Source organism: Leucopleurus acutus (genome assembly GCF_964270905.1).
Source record: "Leucopleurus acutus genome assembly, chromosome: 20".
Classification (NCBI taxonomy): Eukaryota; Metazoa; Chordata; class Mammalia; order Artiodactyla; family Delphinidae; genus Leucopleurus; species Leucopleurus acutus.
This window is the reverse complement of record NC_139162.1, coordinates 17,892,440-17,914,972: the sequence shown is the minus strand read 5'-3', so window position 1 is coordinate 17,914,972 and position 22,533 is coordinate 17,892,440. Positions and strand designations below refer to the sequence as shown.

The window sequence follows — 22,533 nt, the reverse complement described above, 5'->3', positions numbered from 1 at the left end:
GAGCAGTTTTAGGTTCACAGAAAAATTGAGTGGGAAGTAGAGAGAGTTCCTCTCTACTCTCTGCCCCCACATGTGCACAGCCTCTCCCACTATCAGCATCCCACACTGGACGGTGTATTTGTCACGGTTTGTGAACCTATGTTGACATGTCAATATCGCTGTAAGTCCATAGTTTACATTAAGGTTCACCTTTGATGTGGTACATTCTTTGGGTTTTGACAAATTAATCCCTCATTTTACAGTAAAGGAAACAAAATCCAAAAGATTGTGAAGTGACTTGTCCCAAATCACACTAGTGAGTGACAGTGCTGGTCCCGGGTCCAACATTCCCTTCTCTCTCTCTTTCTCTCACTCTGTTTGGAAAAGATAATATTTGCACATGGTACAAATTTAATAAGTGCCAAAGGCTCTACAGTGAAAAGTTAGTCTCCCTCTCACCTGTGGACCCTCCCTAAAGGCAATCATTCTTTCTGGATGTTTCCATCTCCTGTTGAACTGTGACTTTGAATAACATGCAAAGGAATAAAAAAAGTATCCTTCAAGGATGTGTGAGATTTAAGCATTAGATTTTCTAAATGCTGCAGTTCAGATTCTGTGGTATAGTGTAGTGAAAAGCACTTGGCCTTTTGAGTCAGATGGACCTAGATTGGAATTTGGCTCCAGGGTTGACTATCCATGGGACTTTAGGTGACTTAAATGTGTCACTTGAGTTGTCGGGTGGTTGAATAAGGTAACTTTTGTTAGACTCATTGCATTCTTTCTTTCTTTATTTTCTTAATAAATTTATTTATTTATTTTTGGCTTTGTTGGGTCTTCGTTGCTGCACATGGGCTTTCTCTAGTTGCGGTGAGCGGGGGCTACTCTTCGTTGCGGTGCGCGGGCTCCTCGTTGTGGCTTCTCTTGTTGCAGAGCACAGGCTCTAGGCGTGCTGGCTTCAGTAGTTGTGGCACATGGGCTCAGTAGTTGTGGCTTGCGGGCTCTAGAGCTCAGGCTCAGTAGTTGTGGCACACAGGCTTAGTTGCTTCACGGCATGTGGGATCTTCCCGGGCCAGGGCTCCAACCTGTGTCCCCTGCATTGGCAGGCAGATTCTTAACCACTGCACCACCAGGGAAGCCCGGGTCATTGCGTTCTTTAAAAGGTGCTCAAACAACTGTCAGTTCCTTTTTGGTTCAGGGAAACTTTTTTTTTAAGACTGTTTTATGCATTATGCTCTGAAAGCATGCACAGTACAAAATACTGTATTAAGTAAAACTTGCCTGGTTCGCTTCTCCTAAGTCTTAATTAAACTCAGTAAGTGCATTAGAAGTTCTAGAACACTACTGTCAAAAGGATCACTGGGATATTTTAGAAGGCAGCATTTGACTAGTTTAATCTTTAACTGGGGTAGAATCAAGTTCCAGCCTGTATTGAATTTCAATGTTAGGATTTAGTCAGCTTGATTCTGAATAGGCTCATCATGTTTGTATTTCCATACATGTACATCCCTGCAGAAGATAAGGCCATAAATTAAGAAAACTATTCCATTCACAGTAGCATCAACAAGAATATTTAGGAATAAACTTAACATTTGCATATGGCTATATATTTTACAAAATATTTTAACGTGAATTATCTTTTTTTTGTGTGTGTGTGTGGTACGCGGGCCTCACTGCTGTGGCCTCTCCCGTTGCGGAGCACAGGCTCCAGATGCGCAGGCTTAGCGGCCATGGCTCACGGGCCTAGCCGCTCCGCGGCGTGTGGGATCTTCCCGGACCGGGGCACGAACCTGTGTCCCCTGCATTGGCAGGCGGACTCTCAACTACTGCGCCACCAGGGAAGCCCTTAACGTGAATTATCTTAATTGGTCCTTATGCTAAAAGCTTAACGCCTACATTATATTATCCATGAGGAAACTGGGACCTAGAGCGGTTTAAATGTCTTATCCCTGTTCACTCATTTAATGTGTGGATTTGGGCAACCACATAGGTGGCAGAAACAAAGTTTACACCCACGTTTCCTGATTCCTGACTTCCCAGTGCTCTTTCGGTGACTTTGCAGCGGTCTCTAAGGGATGTGTTTGACAATATAATGGGAGTCTATGAAATGAGCACATGAGGGCTGCTTTCGGTTTTGTTTGCTTTGAACCAGAAACACGTATTTATTCTTAATACTTTATAAAAAAATATATATATATATATGTATATTTGTTTATTTATTTTGGCTGTACCAGGTCTTAGTTGGGGCACGGGATCTTTGTTGTGGCATGCGGGATCTTTAGTTGCAGCATGTGAACTCTTAGTTGCAGCATTCATGCGGGATCTAGTTCCCTGACCAGGGCTTGAACCTGGGCCCCCTGCATTGGGGGCACAGAGTCTTACCCACTGCGCCACCAGGAAGTCCTATTCTTAATACTTTTGACCATTTTGATTCCTCTGGGTTTTTCCTTTCTTCTTAAATTCAAATTTCCAGTCAATCTTTCCAGAGAAACTCAGTCCTCCAGACACTGAAGACAGATGCTGAACAAGCCAATATAATAAAATCAAATCTTCTATTGTTCAGTCTGCTCTCCCTTCCATGGCTGAAGTTCTGTGATTCTGTTCAGTTAATTTGCATTGATTGATAACTTCTAGTTGCAGCTTTTTTTTTTAAAGAAAAAATGAAAATAGGGCATTGTAACTTCCCCACAAAAGTAGAACTTTTGAGAAAGTAAACAGCAGTCAGTCTGCTTTGTTCATTCATTTTTTTTTTCTTTTTGCGTTACGCGGGCCTCTCACTGTTGTGGAAAGAGACTGCACATAAGCAGAGTCCAAAGAAATTCCACAACACTTGGGTGTTAGGGCCCAGAGGCGGGGCAGGCAGGCCCTCCCCTCAGTGGGGCAGGAACAACTTACCTATTGTGCCTTCACTGCTTCTTCAGTCGGTACTGTCACCAGCCTAGTGTGCAGGAAACTGAGAGGAACTAGCCCCAACAGTTTTTTCCGTATGTGGTATGACTTCATTGGAAGATTCTTTTTTTCTGGGGTATTTGGTCATTGTCAGTGCTGGCACCAAGAGATCACAGTGCAGCATTGACTGAATCAGTCCAGCCTCCCATGTCCCTTTATGGGTCACTAAACTCCAGATACAAGTCAATGATGTGGGGCAATCCACATTAAGGGAAAAGTGACCAGATTCCACTTTGGGAGTATAAACAGCGGGTAATGTTAGATGTCAGGTGCAGACCAAACTGTTAACCTGCATCTGAGTTTAATGTGAGGCAAGAGATTAGAAGGAGGGGACTGTCGTTGGAAAGAACTGGCTAAACTGTGACCCTGGAGAGCTACCGGAAGACTTGGTAGAAAGGAGCTATATAAGACTCTCAGTAGGAGGAAGAGGAGGCTGCACAGGAGTGCTGTCCATGGTGCCACTGGGAACTTCAGCCCTACCTGGCAGAGGTCACAGGAATAGGGTCATTAATAGTCTGACAAGCTGGGATCCACTGAATCTGAGGGGCGACAGCAGGGATAAAGTTAGGGATTGAAGAAATAAAAATATTATTATGTACAGCAGGAGGTTAGTATTGGGAGGCCATGGGGTACATGCTTTGCTCTTTTTTACATTGTGGTAAAATAGACATAACATAAAATTAACATTTTAACCATGTTAAAGTGTATAATTCAGTGGCATTTACAGTGTTGCACAGCCATCATCACTGTTGTTCCAGAACTTTTTTCATCACTCCAAATGGAAACCCCATACCCATTAGGCATTCAGTCCTCATTTCTTCCTCCCTTCAGCCCTGACAACTGCTAGTCCACTTTCTTTCTCTATGGATTGTGCATGGATTTTATGTCAGACAGATCTGGCTTCATCCTGGCCCTGTCATTTACTGACAGTTTACCTTTGCTCAACTAACATAGCTTTTCTGATCCTCAGTTTTCCAAAGTTTTAGAATAAGAATAAAATGCTTAACTTGCAAGACTCTTGGGAGAATTGATTGTATATTAAATGTTTAGCTGAATACCTGGTTCATTCTTAAGTGGACATGCAATAAGTGGTAGTTATTGTTTGCTTTATAAAAGCAGTAACAGTGGGATTCCTTTATTATTATTTTTAAATTTATTTTTGGCTGCGTTGGATCTTTGTTGCTGCGCGCGGGCTTTCTCTAGTTGTGGTGAGCGGGGGCTACTCTTCATGGCGGTGCGTGGTCTTCTCATTGTGGTGGCTTCTCTTGCTGTGGAGTGTGGGCTCCAGGCGTGCAGGCTTCAGTAGTTGTGGCATGCGGCCTCAGCAGTTGTGGCTCGCGGGCTCCAGAGCGCAGGCTCAGTAGTTGTGGTGCACGGGCTTAGTTGCTCTGCGGCATGTGTGAATTTCCCAGACCAGGGCTTGAACCCGTGTCCCCTGCATTGGCAGGTGGATTCTTAACCACTGTGCCACAGGGAGGTCCCCCAGTGGTGTTCCTTTAAATTGTGTACAACTGCGTTTAAACGGCTTATTCACCAAAAACTCAGGTAACACAACTTAATCATCTACTCTTACAGGTGCTGAAGTAGGGAACTTGACTTTTCCCTGCCAGGCTAGTTAAAGAGGTCAGAGACTTATATATTCAAGAACTGATTATGTGTTACAAGCTCTAAAATGCTTTTGGAATTTATAGGAGAAAAGTCATTAATGGTGGTTAGATGCTTAATGAATATTTGAATTAGAGAATGAATGAACAGTTCGACAGTGAAATGATACAGCAGGCCTATGGAAGAGGTAGAACTTGAGCTGGGTCCGTTTAATAAGTACTACTGCCTGTCTTTCATCTATAAAGTGCAATCTTATCGTTAGGATGCAGAGCAATCCATAAGGTGGATAATAGAACTGGATTTTGATGATTGTTTATAGATGGCCAGTCCAAAATTTTTGGAAATAGATACGCTTCCGTTAAGGATGTTTAAAGAGAAGTAGATTAGGGCTCACTCCAAGGAGGAATTTTAACTATTAATGTTGGAAGGGAGGTGACAATCCTGTATGTGTCAAGCAGAGGCCATTCAAGTTCTTTGAGCTCTCATAGAGAAAACTCATTGATCAGTTTGAGCCAAAGGAGAGTTTAAATCTTTCCACTTTGAAAAAAAAAATTTCTCTATTCTTAATCTGTGAACTTAATGGATTATTGGTGAATTGATAAGAGTTATTCTTAATTTCTCCCTCTTTCCACACGCTCTTCCCCTCATCACTCTCTATCCCTTTAAACTTGTTTTTCTTCTAGCACTTGTCACTGTCTGATATTATATATTTGTTTATTTTCTGTCCCCTCACTAGAATGTATGCTCCTTTGAAGCAGATAATTCGTTTCCCACTGTATCCGCAGAACCACAGACGTGTCTGGCACACAGTTGGCACTCAGTAAACATACGCTGAACCTTTATATAAAAATGAATCACATATGTATATGTATAAATAGCTGTGCAGTTTTTTTGTATTCCTTGTAAGAAAATACAGAAAAGTACAAGAAGAGAATTTAAAAATTGGAGTTTATCAACAACAGCATATACCTCTGAGAAAGGTGCTTGATTTGAATTCATGTTAAAGTTTGAAGTGCTTTAGCCCAGTAAATCATAAAGATTTAGCTTCATTGGTTGGTTTGTTTGTTTGTTTGTTTGTACTAAAGATGCTGGTAAGGAAGGAAGGATGGCTCCTTAGGGATTACCTCTGGAACACACAATCCAGAGGCAAACAATAGGCCCTTACGTTATCTGGGGGAATCTCTTTTTTACCTCCTGTAATTGGCGATATCATAATTAGCCCCACATATTATTTCTGAACACTGCCATACAGTGCTGCACCTCATTTAGCTGGGCTTATGGAGGTTAGATCATGCACAGGAAGCTGGCTCCTTCGTTATCAGGCTCCACAGAGGAGTTGGGAGGCTTAAGGAGTGTGAAAAATTAGGTTTGATTTAAAGGGACAGGGTTCTCTAGAAAAGCACAGAGATTTTTCCAGCTTGTGCCTCCATGACCTTTAGTTTCCCATAAACATCATTGATTTCTACCTCAATGGTCTTTCTGTAAATTAGAGCCTCTTGACGTTTCCCTTTCCTTGTCCTTTAAAATAGGTCTGCTAATACAGACTTCGTGAGATAGTTATAATTTCAATGTGCAAACTCTTTAAAAAATCTAACATAGTACCCGGGAGATAAAAATCCCAGCATAGTTTCTGGAACACATATTAAGTGTGTAATCATTGTCAGATCCTTTTTCTTCTTTTATTATTATTATTGTCTATACCATCAAGTTTTAGTTAATTTATTAGAACAGAATTGCATTTTAAAATCCTATTGTGGGGACTTCCCTGGTGGTCCAGTGGTTAAGAATCCACCTGCCAATGCAGGGGACATGGGTTCAATCCCTGGTCCAGGAAGATCACACATGCCGTGGAGCAACTAAGCCCATGCACCACAACTACTTAGCCTGTGTTCTAGAGCCCACGAGGCACAACTACTGAGCCCGCATGCTGCAACTACTGAAGCCTGCACGCTCATGCTCTGCAACAAGAGAAGCCACCGCAATGAGAAGACCACGTACCACAATGAAGAGTAGCCCCCACTCGCTGCAACTAGAGAAAGCCCACGCGCAGCAACGAAGACCCAACGCAGCCATAAATAAATAAATAAATAAATAACAGTAAGCTTGTAGAATTTTAAAAAATAAAGTGAAATAAAATCCTATTGTGTTTGATTGGAGTTTTGAATAGCATTTTGGCACTTCATAAGATACTTTAAATTATCCACCTTGAATAATAATAATATTAACATTAATCTTATTATTATTGGTTTGTTTTATTTTTCCTGTTAGATCACAAGCAAAGAGAGAGAACAATTCTTGTTCACTTTTATATTCACTACAGTGCTTAGAACAGTACTTTGATTCCAGTAGATTCAGAAGAGTTTGTTGAATCCTTTTTAAAAGGTACAAATAAAACAGTTAACATAGTTATTGTTAATAAACATTAGAATCCTCACACACTTAACCCTGTGAAGCCAGTGCAGATCTAGGTGCACATTTATTGAACTGGAGAGAGTAGGACATGCCCATGTGACAGTTACATCTTAAGAATGACAAATCTAGAGCAAGCTGTGTTTTGCTTTGTTTTCTTTCAAATCTAGTCTTAAGCTTTTCTATTTGGTGGTCATTGCTTGTTAGTTTCTAATAGCAGGGCCTTTAGCAGTAAGATAATTATTGTATTGATGAATAATAGGTGAAGAGACTCTTGAGGTAGTCAGAAGTAGGAAAGGAAGGGGTCAGAAAATGGGTTCACCTACCTGGTTCACCCAGCAGCTCTTAAGGCTGCACGCATGAAAGAGCAATGCTCCCTTTTTAGTCTTCCTTTGATGCAGCCTGTCTGCTAATCCCAGATGGTTTCCTTAGGCTTAGAGCTACAATTGTTCACCTCAGGGCTAGAGCGTTTCTTAAGATAAGCCTCCAAGCCCTGCTAATTCGTGTATGGTGTTTGATTCCCATTGTTCCGGCCTCGCACTCAGTGTACCACCATTTCCTTTTCCCTAGGTGTACGTGGTCGGGAATGAACCTTTAACAGTTTTGGTGGATTCCCTGCTTCCTGTCCTGGGAGTGCTCTTTTCTCTCTACTGTTTTACCAAGCACAGTGTGTCTCACATAAGGTAAGCAATCTAGAGAATCTTATTGTTTGTAAATACTGAAGTCTTTCTTGTATGTTGTTCTTATTTTGAATATGACTTATGCCACTTTATAATTTTTTTTTTTTCTTTCAAAGTCAGGAGAACATTTGACAGTCCTCTAGAAAAGAAAGAGAGCTTTACAGATTGCACGGGATTGGATCTAGTGTTTAGAATGACTTTCCTCAGCCTCTTAGACATCAGAAATGAAATCTCCGTTTACATGTATGAACATGCCACTGTTTGATCAGTGAGAAATACTGGAATTACATGTCTAGGGAGGAGGAAATAGAGGTTGGATCATAAATACCTTGTGAGTAGTTAGAAATCAAGCTGGGGAAATCTGGATCTGAATGTGGCACTCTGTAATTTAGGCTTGGATTTGGTGTTAGTGCTGTACAGTGTTGTTGAGAATGAAGGGATTCCTTAGTCATCCAGAAAATAATCTTTTGTATTGGAATTTAAGTAGGACTCATTTTGTATCAGCTCTGTTTTCACAGTGATTTACGTTGTTTCTTCCTCCTTCTAAGACTTTAACTGGAAGTTTGAGATTGACAAATACACACTACTATATATAAAATAGATAATAAGGACCTATTGTATAGCACAAGGAACTCTACTCAATACTCTCTAATGGCCTATATGGGAAAAAAATCTAAAAAAGAGTGGATATATGTATTTGTATAACTGATTCAGTTGGCTGTACACCTGAAACTAACACAACATCGTAAATCAGATATACTCCAAGAAAAATTTTAAAAAAAAAGATCCTACAGAATTCTGATTTTTGGTGTTTGGAAATCCGCCACATGTAATCTCATATTCAGTAATAGTATCTTCTTCATAGTGTTATTATGAAGACTAACTATGCATTGAAGTGTTTAGCACTGTCCCTGGCAAATAATAAGCTCAATAAATAGTCACTATCATCATTAAGTGATAAAGCGAAGTACTCAGTCTTGCATATTATTTGAAGCTTACATATTGCCTTTAACTCTCTAGCTTTTGGTCAGTTGATCACTGAAGCCCACAGACATGAGGGAAGTGACAAGAGAAAGTGCAGTGGAAGATGGAGGCTATAAATATGTGCATTTGGCTTCAAAACACCATTCCTATAATAACTCTTGTTTTAGTTTTGAAGCCCAAGTCCTCACAGCACTATCATGTCCTCATCAAAGACTGAGAAGGAAGAAGCAAATGTTTATTCCATTCCTGTCCTAGTTGATTGGCACGGATAAGAGGGGATAAGGAATCAGCAAGAATTTGTTGGTGTGCTGTTTCTTGGTCTCCAGTTATTGGTCCCCGTCTTAGATGGTTTGATCACTGTAAACTTTTCTTTCACAGTGCCTGATTCAAAGGCAATGAGTTCATTTGGAATTAAAAAAAATCATGTGGGGCTCATGTGTCATATCAGGGCTGCTTCTACAACCAGAGATTAGTCAGTCACTCACTGAATTTCAGGATATTTGCATTCTGAAATTCACAAGAAGCATAGTTTCCACTCCTGCACTTCAGTAGTACTAGATGATTGTGCCAGCCTTTAGAATGCATGGAACCTGACTTTTATTCTTTCTTTTTTTTATGTTAGCTTGTTAAATGTGTAGAGTAAGATGACAAGCTCATTTATAACTGCTTTTTTCTGCCAGGTCACTTTGCCAAGAGATCTTATTATGGATGCTGGGGAAACTGGAGAGGAAAAAGGCAATTACTAGCCTGAAAGGATTTGCAGGGTTGGACAAAACTGTGCCCTCTCTCCATTCTCTGTGCCACTTTAGAGCTGCCACTCAAGGTGGCATCATGATTACCATCAAAGAGGCCGTTTGGTGAGTCCACCCATCCTTTGCTGTCTCTCTTCAGATTTAATTGTACTCGAAAGGCCATTCTGTGACTCGTCCACTAAGGGGCGCTGATAGAAAGGAAACCAGAAACTCAAGCAGCAGAGGTGCTGCTATTTATTGATATCTCTAAGTGAAATGTGAGCCTTAAATGATCCTCCAGGTTTTTCCTAGATGCTAGCTAATAGGTGCAATTTACTGGAGCCTCACAGCTCTGCATCACAACAAGCCCACTTACTTCACAAAGTCTTTGCCAGTGAATCAGAGTAAAAGGCAGACACATATTCACCCTCAACACCATAACAATCCAGTTCTCCCTCTGACACTCAGAATGGTATATGTGTGTTCAGAGTCAGACTTAATCCTAAGGGAAATTGTCTCAAAGCTCTCTTTTATGGTAATTTTATGATGGTTTGTTTCTCCTAGGGGTTGTTTAGAAGGCGGCTAACAAGTGTTAGTAGAACGGATAATTTTATTTCTCCTACATCTCACCAGTGTGTTTTAAATTATTTCCATTTTCTAGATGATGTGTAGATGTTATTACCTACGAACATAAGTTCTTGTGTTTTTTTTTGTTTTTTTGTGGTACGTGGGCCTCTCACTGTTGTGGCCTCCCCCGTTGTGGAGCACAGGCTCCGGACGCGCAGGCTCAGTGGCCATGGCTCACGGGCCCAGCCACTCCGCGGCATGTGGGATCTTCCCGGACCGGGGCACGAACCCGTGTCCCCTGCATCGGCAGGCAGACTCTCAACCACTGCGCCACCAGGGAAGCCCCATAAGTTCTTGTTGATCAGAGTCCATGTAATATTTAACTGGTGGCAGCTACTCAGATGTCACATCACATTCAAAGTGCTGCTATTTGTTAAAGTGTTTAAATTTAACTATTTAAGTTCATGGTTAAGTTTTAAAACACTTATTCAATATGAGAGTCTTGAGGAAAATAGAAAAAACACATTGATTGAAAACAGAATTATCAGTACAAACTTAAGCTACTAATTTACTGAGAGTTGTTGAGCATTAGTAGGTTTTGCGGTTATAACTATGCCTCCAAACTGAAAGAGCTTAATATTTTTGGGCATGTTTATTTAAAAACCCCTTGGAATAGTTTATCCTGGGACCAATTTAGGGACTAGATAGAGAATTTTATAGTATGTGACTTATCAGCAGTTCAAACTTATTGCTGTCTTAACAAGTCTTTATGTAAATATGTCAAAATCAATAGTTCTTATTGAAACTACAGTTTCTCTTCTTGGTAGGAAAAAAAGTGAATAGGCAGTGATTGAATGGATCTCCATACACTGCCAGAAGCAATGGCTCCTTAACCTGGGGTCTGTACATGGACTTCTCGGAATCTATAATCCCCTTGAAATTATACACAAATTTTTTTATATGCAAACATGGATTCTTTGCTGAAAATAGGGTCCATAGCTTTCATTAGGTATTGAAGACGCTCCATGTCTCCAAAACGTTGACACCATACCAAAGAAATGTGTGTGTATATTTGTGTGTGTGTGTGTGTGTGTGTGTATGTGTGTGTGTGATTTTATGATTTGTTCTCAAGATCCTGCTCATGGTGCTAGTCCCCCAAGGGCAGGGTCCATATCACCGCCTGGTCTTTATCACCACTTACCTTTCACTCTACCATTCTGCCCAGCAGCACCAATAATCAATAAGAAGTTTGATTACAGAAACTCTAAAAGAGCAGCTTAGATTTCATGATCTTTGGATCCAGAATTTTTACCTTTCTGGAACTCAATATAACTATTTGGAATTGACTCTTTCATTGAAATTTTAAGAATGAATAAAATAATGCTTCTTAAGGTAGTTGTTGTCATGACTTTATTTTAAAAAGAATACTTGAATACAGTACTTCATTTTGACAGTTGGGGTGGTTCACAGAAGCTTAGAAGCTATTTCAGCTTTTCTTCTAACATAAAACGTGGTGGAGATAACATGATTGATCTGAAGGACTCTGGAAGATTCTAGGATAATATAGGAAGTAATTCTAAGCGTAATTTCTAGGTTATTCATTCTACTAAAGGAGTATAAAGGCTATGCTGTTAAGTGAACTGGCAGATTGGGACATACTGCCCAGTTAGACAGTTTGCCAAATTAACTGTAATAATTGTATTTTCAATGAAATGAAGCAGCATCTGTCATTTTTTTCTCAATTTAATCTGAAAGAAATTTTATTCTTTTTTTTTTAATTAACCACTTTATTTTATTTATTTTTGGTTGTGTTGGGTCTTCGTTGCTGCGTGCGGGCTTTCTCTAGTTGCGGCAAGCGGGGGCTACTCTTTGTTGCAGTGCACGGGCTTCTTATTGTGATGGCTTCTCTTGTTGCGGAGCATGGGCTCTAGACGTGCGGGCTTCAGTAGTTGTGGCACATGGGCTCAGTAGTTGTGGCGCACGGGCTTAGTTGCTCCGTGGCATGTGGGATCTTCCCGGACCAGGGATTGAACCTGTGTCCCCGGCATTGGCAGGCAGATTCTTAACCACTGCGCTGCCAGGGAAGTCCCAGAAATTTTATTCTTTCATCACAAAAGTAATACACGTTCTTTGTATAATACAAAAAAGCATAAAGAGAAAAACAAAAATCAACCGCTATCCTAATCACTGTTCACATTTTAGTGTTTTGGTGTATCTTCTGTACCTTTGTATTTATTTACATGATGCAGTATAAGAATACTATATATTGGCTTTTTTTTTTTTTTAACATCTTTATTGGGGTATAATTGCTTTACAATCGTGTGTTAGTTTCTGCTTTATAACAAAGTGAATCAGTCATACATAAACATATGTTCCCATATGTCTTCCCTGTTGCGTCTCCCTCCCTCCCACCCTCCCTATCCCACCCCTCCAGGCTGTCACAAAGCACCGAGTCAATATCCCTGTGCCATGCGGCTGCTTCCCACTAGCTATCTACCTTACTACGTTTGTTAGTGTGTATATGCCCATGATATATTGGCTTTTATACTTATCCAATGAATGAAAGCTAGAAGCCATAGTACCTCATGAGAATTTTCTTGAAACTTTTTGCAGAAATCATGGCACCGTTTTTGATAACTTAGCCACATTTTATTACTTGGAAATTTGGCCGCCTCAGTTTTCTGCGCCTTTATGCCTTTTCATAACTCAACAATTGGTTCACTGAGATTGACTGAATCTCTTCCTATGAAGATCATGTCTTTTTCCACTGCCTGTAACCCTTAGTGGCTCACTGAAAAAAGGTCCAAGTTCCTTTGAATGGCATCCAAGGCGCTCTGTGATCTGCCCTTGTTTTTCAGCCTTCTCTTTCTCTTCTTTTCTTCAGGAACCAGAATATCTGCATAAACCTATAGTTTAATTCCTCCTTGCTTTTGCAACTTATTGAAATAATAGTAATTCTTCAACGTCCATCTTAAAATGAATCTTCCCCATTTGAGCAAATGACTATGTAGGACATGATAGCCTAGCTTCTGAGAATAAATACCTTTTCAGCATGGAGAAACAGGAAAATAATTTAAACAAATTTTTTAGCTCTTTATAATGATCTACTGTATGGAAATAGCATGTTACTTTAAAAGATTATTAATGGGGTTTCCAAAAAAATAGTTTCTCTGGGTGATAAATCTTACCCTGCATTGCAGTGATGAAGATGAAGATGAAGCCCTATACCAGAAGGTGTCCTCAGAGCAGTGCCAGGTAGAGCACCTTGGGGACTTGCTGTCCCACTGCCAGGAATGTGGTTTGGCAGGTGACTTCTTCATCTTCTGCCTGAAGGTAAGAACTAAGTATAGTTCATGATGAGCTTTATTCTAGGATAGTACCAGGAGCCCCTTTGAATTTTCAAGGCAGTCATAATTTTAGGTCCTAAAATTAGGTCTTAATTTAGGAGAAATAGAGGACATAAGGGTAATTTATTTTTTAGTAGCCTTTGGTTTGGTCAAAAAGAAATTTACCTTCAGCAGTACACATATGATTGAACGACTTTCCAAGATAATCTGCACTGAAATTTTAGAGATGACCAAAGTAGAGCTGTTGATCTATTAAAGGGTTAATCTTTGCTCTGTGTTGACAGTAAGAACTCTTTGGAAGTTAATAGTAGGTTTTACAGCTGTAGAGTAATCCCTTATCCTTTCTGACTATTGTTTTGTCAGGTATTTCAAAGGAGATTTAGCAGTTCTGCCTCTCTCATTTCATTTTGTAGCCATTTGAAACCTTTTCCGGGTGTGTTTCTTAGCCTGGTGGTTGTGCTTCCTTTTGCCCTAATCTCCGACAGTAACTTATGCCCCATACTGTTACTCCTTGTTTGTACTGCTAGCGACCATAAGCCGATATCTCTGATTCCCTGTCCATCTCTGCCTTCTTTAGTATTTTCCCTAAATAAAGTGTCAACTCTAAGAGAATGTCTGTGGAGTTTAAGGTTGGTGTGGGTGTGGGAGAATGCAAGGAGGGAATCGGGGCTAACGTTCCTAGAATTGAAGTGGGTGATACTTTTTCGATGTTTCTCACCTCCCATGTTCACATTTATCCCCCTGCCCAGCCATTCACTGTAAATAACATTCCAAGAAAATACCCCCTTAATTGGATAATTTCTTTAAAATTTGTTTAAAAAACAAAAAGTCAAAGGGCTTTGCTCTAAACCAAGGTTCTTCTGCCTTTGTACTATTGACGTGTTGGCCTGGATAATTTTTTCTTGGGGTGGGGGCTTCCTGTCCATTGTAGGAAGTTTAGCAGCATCCCTGACCTCTACTCACTAGATGTCTGTGTCACCTCCCAATTATGACAACCAAAAATGTCCCTAGATATTGCTGTGTGCCCCCTGGGGAGCAAAATTGCCCAGAAACAGTTGAGGACCACTCCTCTAAACTGTCAATTACTAAGGTAAAGCATGAATTCTTAAGGAACCTAAGGTTTTCCTTTCCCAAGGAAATTTACAGTGTGAAAGCTAGGGAAAAGCTTACAAAATACACAGTAATGAATTATCTATTAGTAGAAGTTTAGTTCTAAATATCTTAGGGAAAAAGAGGTGTGGTGCTGAAAGCATGTAATAGTCTCTAAAAAAGGTTTGGAAATGTTATATGACCTCAGTTCAAGGGAAGCTAGTGGTAGAGATCATAAAAATAGTGATAAAGTAAGTAGTCTGTCAAATTAGTTCTTTGTGTGTATGTATGTTTTTTATTATGAAGTTTAAAATTTTCATATACCTGGTATCATGATATATGTATTATTCTGCAACTTACATCTTCCATTCAACCGTGTTTTTGAGATCCCTTTATATTGATGTTCATATAGATCTAGTTCATTTATCTCACCTGCTGCAATGTAATAAATACATCACAATTTATGCTTATTGCTGTACATTTAAGTTGTTTCCAGTTTTTGACTATTGTACATAATGCTGTAATGAAAACAGACTGGTTCTCTATATACACATTTCAAACAGAGTTTTCTAGCTATTTTTGAAATCCTTAGTTGTACAGGATTTTTTTCTCTTTTTCTTTTCTCCCACACTGATAGGAGTTGACTCACATGGCTGTGGAAGATGAAGCAGAGTTAAAATCAAAGCCCTTCTCCAGCAAAAACCTCTTGGAATTAGAGCAGCACCAGACTCTTCTTGTGGAAGGTCAGGAGCGGAAGCTGCTGGTCCTCCAGCTTACGGCTGTTCTGTGTGAGAGAATGTCTGAGCAGATATTCACAAACATCACTCAGGTCAGTGACGGCCACATGCCGGTTCCCAGCCTGGTGGTATTTGTCTATTTCGGTTTCTTTCATTCTTTCCCCAAAATGTTCAAAGAGATGTTTACTCAGAGTGTGGTTTGATGACACCTGCATCAGTGTTACCTGGAATTCAGGTTAAACGTAAATTACTGAGCCCACACCAGGCTAAGAAAATCAGTACTTTCATAGGTCCTGAGAATCAGCATGTTTAACAAGCTGCTGAGGTGATTCTTATGCACATGAAACTGAGAATTATTTAAAGTATTTATATATCACGGTGGTTTTCAACTTTTGGTGCAAATAAAATTGTCTGGGATCTTTTTCCTAATACTGATGCCTAGCCCACTTTTAGAGATTCTGATTCAGCATGGCTGCATTAGAGCCTGGGCATATGTATTTTTTTAAGCTCCATGGATGATTCTAATGTGCATTAAAAGTTGAGAGTGATTAAAACTCAAATTTGAAAAAAAAAATCACTAATGATAAGATCACCTTGAATTGTATAGGTCCTCTAACTCACAGCTTATCTCCACAACAGCCTGTGAAGTGTTGAGTGTTTGTTTTGTTTTGTTTTGCCTGTGAAGTTTTCAGATTTTTTTTTTTTTGGCTGTCATTAGCAGAAATTTTACTTCCAAGCTCTTCAAAGGTTATAACAAGCACAAATAAAGTGTTCTTTTAAGTGTCCCAAATTAAATCAAAGGCACATCATCAAAGTAAAACACTTATGACATTGAGTATTCATTTAGGTTGTAATATTTTCACATCACTTTTTTTTAAAATCATTTGTAATATTCTGTAGATCACATTTAAACATTGTTTTAAAGACATGAAATAATTTAGTATTTTTTTGAAGTAAAACCACCATTATAAAATAGAGGAACTTAAGACAAAGATCAAATCTGCTTCATATACAGGATGGGTCAATCTAATACACAATACAACATTAGTCCTTTCAAACAACTTCGCTAAGAAACAGCTCCCCTGTTTAGTGTTAAAAATAAAACAGTCTTCTTATTTAGAAAAATCAAGGTATCATTTGATTAATACAGCCCATTCTTCCCCCAATTTTATACTTGCTTGTCTTCATTTAGAAATTATAAATTCAGGAGAAAAGAACAAATTTTGTTATGGTATAAAAATCTTAGTCGGGAACAACAAATTACGAATATTTAATTGTTTTTGACAAACAATACTGTTTTCCTTCCCAAAATGTAAACATCTAGTAAATAAAACATATGTAACATTCCAAGTATAGAAACACTTAATGAAAGAGGTGTATTTTGGTATATTTGGTGGTAAGGTTTTTGTTTAGGTATAAAGCACTTCAGCAAAGAACCAGGCCATTATTATTTAAAATCTACTCCTTCACCCAGTTTCCTTGAGTAGAAACTCATAAATTTCTGTAGAATTTTGGCTAAAGGACCAGGCCACAGGAAAGGTCCTGTGAAATATCTAAAAGTCATTTGGCTGGAGAAGTGTGTTCATGAGATTTGGAGGCAGTCATTCATCACTTGGTGCTTGAAAGCATTCCTCAGCGGACTTCTTCCCTACAGTCTTCAGAGTAAAGCACAGGATCTGGGCTCCCGAAAGAGGTTGCTTCTGGCTGGAACACCTACCAGCAGGGCTTCGTTGCAGCCATTCTGCATGCAGTACTGTTGAAGCTCTGCAGCTGCCTGAGAGACCTTGATCCTCTCCACGCCGGCCTCCAGCTTGAGCTGCTCCACCAGGCGCTGCAGGGTGCTCACGCTGGCCCCCAGATTTTTTTTTTTAATGCTTTCAGAGTAGAGTAACTATGTGAATCAGTGCCTGAATTTAATGGCTCAGACATTATTTTTACCAGCTTTTTAAAAAAATAGGAAATAAAAGTATTAAAGTATAGGCAGTGTAGTCATTATATTTTACCACTTTACCACAGTTAGTTGTTGCTCGGTTGGTGAATAGTCAATTGTAAGATGGTATGATTGTCATGCTTAAATCTGACTCTCCAGCTCTTTGTATCATCGTCATTGTCATCTGCCTTCCGGTGTTGCTAAGCAGCATTTCACTACAGCTCCCGCTGAGAAAATTTGCAGCTGCCTGTCAGCTCTGACTTATCGTGCCTGTTTAATGAGAATTATGTTCATTATTTCTTTCCTGGCCCCTTATTCCTTCAGTTCACTGACCCCATATTATTTAGTAGGGTGATTTGTTTCTCCTGTGTTTATTATATCAGTTCCCTAAAGACTTTTTCATCCAGACTTTATGTTTTTGTCTCAGGATGCTAGTTGGAAAGGAAAATGGTCTAAAAACTGATATGACTTAAGCCTTCCCACTTATCTTCTTTTACTCCTAATTAAGGAATGGTGGTGTTAGGCTGATACAAAAGTGATTTGTCCCATTAAATTATCGTCAGCTGAGGTTAAAACATATCAGGACAAAAAGAAACACACACAAAAAAAATTGAACTGCATTTGGTAGTCTTACTGCTAGTGATAATTTTGGTATATTATTTTGAAATACACACGTGTATGGATATGTTATAAGTAATAAATAAGTTATAAGTAGTTTTGTTAACATAATTAGGAAACAAGATTTTCAGCATAAGAAAGAGCGTTATAAACATAAAATTAAAGAACTTGAGTAGGGCTTCCCTGGTGGCACAGTGATTGAGAGTCCGCCTGCCGATGCAGAGGACACGGGTTTGTGCCCCGGTCCAGGAAGATCCCACATGCCGCGGAGCGGCTGGGCCTGTGAGCCATGGCCGCTGAGCCTGCGCGTCCGGAGTCTCTGCTCTGCAGCAGGAGAGGCCACAACAGTGAGAGGCCTGCGTACCGCAAAAAAAAAAAAAACTTGAGTAAAACTCCTGTAATATTAAGTTCTAACTGGAAGTGTTTATATGAACTCATAATTTATTTTTCTCTTTTTAAAAAGCAGGTATTTTCTAGCTCAGTCCACTGTCAATGCCAAGAAGCAATGACAATCCAGTAGCAAATAACTGTCCCCAGTACCAGATTATAGTTTCTAAATACTATCTCCTACAAAAAGAACACAAAACTCATTGGATTAAAGGTTCATTCGGGTCTAGGGCAGGAATTATACTGTAAGCCTCAGGGCATCTTGAAGCAAACCGAGGTTAATGGGCTCATGTCAGTGGCATTCAGGAGCCAGCTTGGAGGGGCTCCTGTTGACCACAGGTAGGACAATTTGAGCATTACAAAGAATAATACCTACAGTGGATTAAAACATGTCAAGTCCCCTCCCACCCCCCCCCCCCCCGAAAATCTCTTGTAAGACATGTTTGAGGTTGCTGAGGCATCAGTTCACTATTTTGTAAATTGATAAATGAAGGGAATGAATAAAGCATTTATCTTTCCCGTGTAACTAGTCAACAAAGAAATTTTTTTCTTTGTATAAGAACCACAGCTGAAAAACTCAAAAAGAGAACTAGAAAATTATATTTTGCAATCCCCTAATAACAAAATGGATCTAGGTAACAATCATCAATGTTGCTAAAACCATTAGGGGTACTTTATAATGAATGTATTAGGCCATTTGGCACCCAAACCAACTGTTCCTTTCTTCTCCCAGCATTTTATTACAAAAACTTTCAAATTTGAAAGAATTTTCTAGTGAGTACCTGTATACCCACTACCTAGTTTCTACAATTAACATTTTATTATACATGCTTTATCACATATTTATCTATGTTTGCATCTGTCTATACATTTTATTTTTGGTGGATTTCAGGGTTAATGCAAATATCAGTAATGTCAACCTGAATATTTCAACCTGGACCAATTAATCTTTTTTTTATTTATTTAAAAAATTTTTTTTTATTTTGGACCAGTTAATCTTAACATCACCATGAGAAGCAGACATTATTATGTGCCTCCTCATGTAATGCCATAGGAAGTATGCCATACCACCTGGGAAGGGTTCTTCCCCTCAAAACCCCCAAACAATACAAAACAAACCACCCAAAATGTGAACCTAAATCTGATCAAGGAAACTCAGGGTAGAGGAGCAAATTAAGTGCCATGAGGAAACAATTAGCCAAATCCATAATGTGGGAAATTCCATAGTACAAATGACCCAGCTTCTTCATCAAATAAATGGCATTAAAGAGGAGCAGGACTGTTGGGGACTTGAGTCATATCAACGAAATGCAGTGTGTGGATCTTGATTCAAAAAAGCCAATTGTATGAAGACATTTTTGCAACAGTCATGGACCAGGTATTAGAAGATATAAGGAATTTTTATTGAGTGTAGTCATGGTATGGTAGTTATATAAAAAACAAATCTTCTTATTTGTTAGAAATGCATATAGAAGAAAAAAAAAGAAATGCATATAGAAGTATTCATGGGTGAAAGATTAAAAATTCAATAAAGTGTGTTGGCAGATGGCATATTAGTATGTGAGGTGATGCAGAGATGAATGAGGCGTGGAACGGTCTGTACTGATACAGAGCCCTGTTCCAATTCCCGAGTTCTTTCATTCCGCAAATATGTATTGAGAGCCTACTATGTGCTACATACTCTTCTGGGTATCAGAGACACGGCAGTGAACAAAACAGACACGTATCTGTGCTCTCATGGAGCTTACATTTACGTAGAGGGAGAGAGAGACGGTAGAGAGACGGTAAACAAGTAGGCAAAAACACACAGGGCGTTAGATGGTGATAAGTACCAGAGAGAAAAGCAAGGAAAGGGGATGATAAAGGGAGTGTGGTAAGGTAAATAGGGTGGTCATGGAGAAACTCACCGAGAAAGTGACTTTTGAGCAAAGATCTGAAGCAGGGAAGGAGGGAGCTATTGAGATACTTAGGGGAAGAGTGTTCCAGATGAGAGGGAGCATGCCTGGAGTGTGGAGGGATCAGCAAGGGCACCAGTGTATATGGAGTGGAATGAGCAGATTCCCTTTTTCCTGGTCTTCCAGGAAACTGCCACAGTCTGTACCCTTCTGTAACTGGATCTCTGTAATTGGCAGAATAGAAGGGGTTCTACGTGCTGTGGTCTTTTTCATATAATAAAATTTTTTAACATAAGAAACACGTGCTCATTGTAAAAACATTTAAGCAACACAGAAGTACAAATTTTTAAAAAGTAGGGACTTCTGATTAAGATGGTATATTGAACAAAAGTGTTTATCTGTTCCCTCTGGAAACCACAAGGACCAACAGAGCAGGAGAGGAGGAGACACATTAGAGAAGAGAATAACAATATTTGGAAACTGGAAAATAGTAGCTGATTCAGCAACTTCAGAAAATGGAAAGCTAAGTGCCTGCATGGAAGAAGTCAGGAAGCAAAGCACTATGCCTCAATAGAGCTGTTAAAAGTTTTTTGAAATGAAAAAAAGAAGCAAGTCACTTCTTGCAGAACCCTAGAAGGACTGTGGGCACCAGATAAGCTCTAAAGATGGAGCTAAATTTAGAGCTTAAACCAGCTTGAGGGCTTCCCTGGTGGCGCAGTGGTTGAGAATCTGCCTGCCAATGCAGGGGACACGGGTTCGAGCCCTGGTCTGGGAAGATCCCACATGCCGCGGAGCAACTGGGCCCATGAGCCACAACTACTGAGCCTGTGCGTCTGGAGGCTGTGCTCCGCAACAAGAGAGGCCGCAATAGTGAGAGGCCTGTGCACCGCGATGAAGAGTGGCCCCTGCTTGCCACAACTAGAGAAAGCCCTCGCACAGAAACGAAGACCCAACACAGCAAAAATAAATAAAATAAATTAATAAACTCCTACCCCCAACATCTTAAAAAAAAAAAACCAGCTTGAAAGGCTCCACAAGAGGTAAACCCTTTGACTTCTTCCTTAACTTTGTACAACTACCTCCCCTCTGCAGCAGAAGACTGGAGGTTTATTCTTGAGAGAGGTTGAACCCAAATACTCTGAACTTGGGTGGTAGTAGCACACTGCAGAACGGGAGGATTAAGTCGATGCCTGCAGACTCAGCAGTAAGGCCTCAGCTCCCTTGCACTCAGTTGCCAGAATGTTGGCAGCAGGTTTGCACATCCCCATAGGATTATTGTGACAATTAAGTGAGTAAATACCTGTAATATGTTCAGAGCAGTACCTGGTAAATAGTAACTGCTTAATGTTATCACTAAATTAAATAGCTAAATAATTAAAATTGGTTGCCTCTAGAGTCAGAATCAGGTGGGGAGAAATGGGGTAGGGCACTGCCATTTTTCATTATAAACTGTCAGGAATATTTGGCTTTTAGAATTATGTAGCTTTATAAAAAATTTTAAGTAAAAAGTATAAGTGTCTCCCATTGTCTCCTCAATATACATAAATTCTAGAACAGGCATCAGTCACATAACTATCCTTGTGGCTGGCAGCCCCATAAAATCACAGGAAATGAATAGTAGGGGAGGAGCTGTTGTCCAAAGGGGTATAGTGGTTTCGTTGTTACAAGGTTTGGGGGAAAGGGTACTTCATAAATGACAATAACAGCTGGCTGTCAACACCAGTTAACAGCTCCCAGGTGTTTTTTTTTTTTTGTGGTACACAGGCCTCTCACTGTTGTGGCCTCTCCCGTTGCGGAGCACAGGCTCCGGATGTGCAGGCTTAGCGGCCATGGCTCACGGGCCCAGCTGCTCCGCGGCATGTGGGATCGTCCTGGACCGGGGCACAAACCTGCGTCCCCTGCATCAGCAGGCGGACTCTCAACCATTGCGCCACCAGGGAAGCCCCCAGGTTTTTTATTTTACATACAAACTGGAAGTTTCTTTCTTAACAAAAATAGGATCATACTACTTGTTTAGCAATATTAAATAGATAGAGAAGAAGAATTTAGAAAAAGTTGGAAGGCTAGATAGTGTTCTGTTCCAGCAATTTAACAGTATATTTGTGTGAAATAGAAGCTTCCTATAATCAAGGAGTGCTTTAGAAAACTCTTTGGAGGCAAAACAGGTGGCCCAAGATGGTAGATCCACCAGTTTCTCTGGGAAAAGCCAATGTCCTTAACTTCTAGTAATCAATAAGTTCTTAGGCAGAGAGGGTGGTGAAAATTGCCATTACCAGCATGGTTCATTACAGTAAGTGGAACTTTTAATAACCTTTCTAATTTCCTGCCTTGCTCCAAAAGACAAGTGTTAACAAGCCGTTCTCCTGACTTTAAGCCTGCAATAAAGATTCTAGCATAGCATGTGATTTGCCCAGAGAGTTAAACATGCAAGCTTGCATATTTAGACCTATCTCAGCCATCCCATTTTCAAAATGATTTTTCCCTTTTGAGCCATTAATCCTAAATGTGCATGTGAGTGTGTGCACGTGCAGGTGTGTGCATGTGCATGTATGGGTATGTGTAGGCTGTCTTTTATTCAAATGTGTTTCTACTTAAGATGATTAATCCAAGCCCAGTTAAAATGATGCCA

At 39.9% G+C, this 22,533-nt stretch overlaps 2 protein-coding genes across 2 annotated transcripts in view; one reads left to right on the top strand and one right to left on the bottom strand.

Annotated features, from left to right (window-relative positions):
- The window catches only part of TANGO6 (transport and golgi organization 6 homolog), a 176,201-nt gene that overhangs the window by 37,072 nt on the left and 116,596 nt on the right, over positions 1-22,533 (top strand). Inside the window, exons 8-11 of the mRNA XM_082862666.1 lie at positions 7,510-7,622; positions 9,284-9,460; positions 13,102-13,234; positions 14,975-15,166. Coding sequence (XP_082718792.1) covers positions 7,510-7,622; positions 9,284-9,460; positions 13,102-13,234; positions 14,975-15,166 — 615 coding nt within the window. The remainder of the gene's footprint in view (positions 1-7,509; positions 7,623-9,283; positions 9,461-13,101; positions 13,235-14,974; positions 15,167-22,533) is intronic.
- On the bottom strand, positions 16,732-22,183 carry LOC309977058 (guanine nucleotide-binding protein G(I)/G(S)/G(O) subunit gamma-10-like; the record flags this gene model as incomplete). The annotated part of the gene is made up of 2 exons (XM_082862987.1): positions 16,732-16,965; positions 22,178-22,183. The coding sequence occupies 2 exons, from the start codon at positions 22,181-22,183 to the stop codon at positions 16,732-16,734; spliced, it is 240 nt and encodes a 79-aa protein (XP_082719113.1).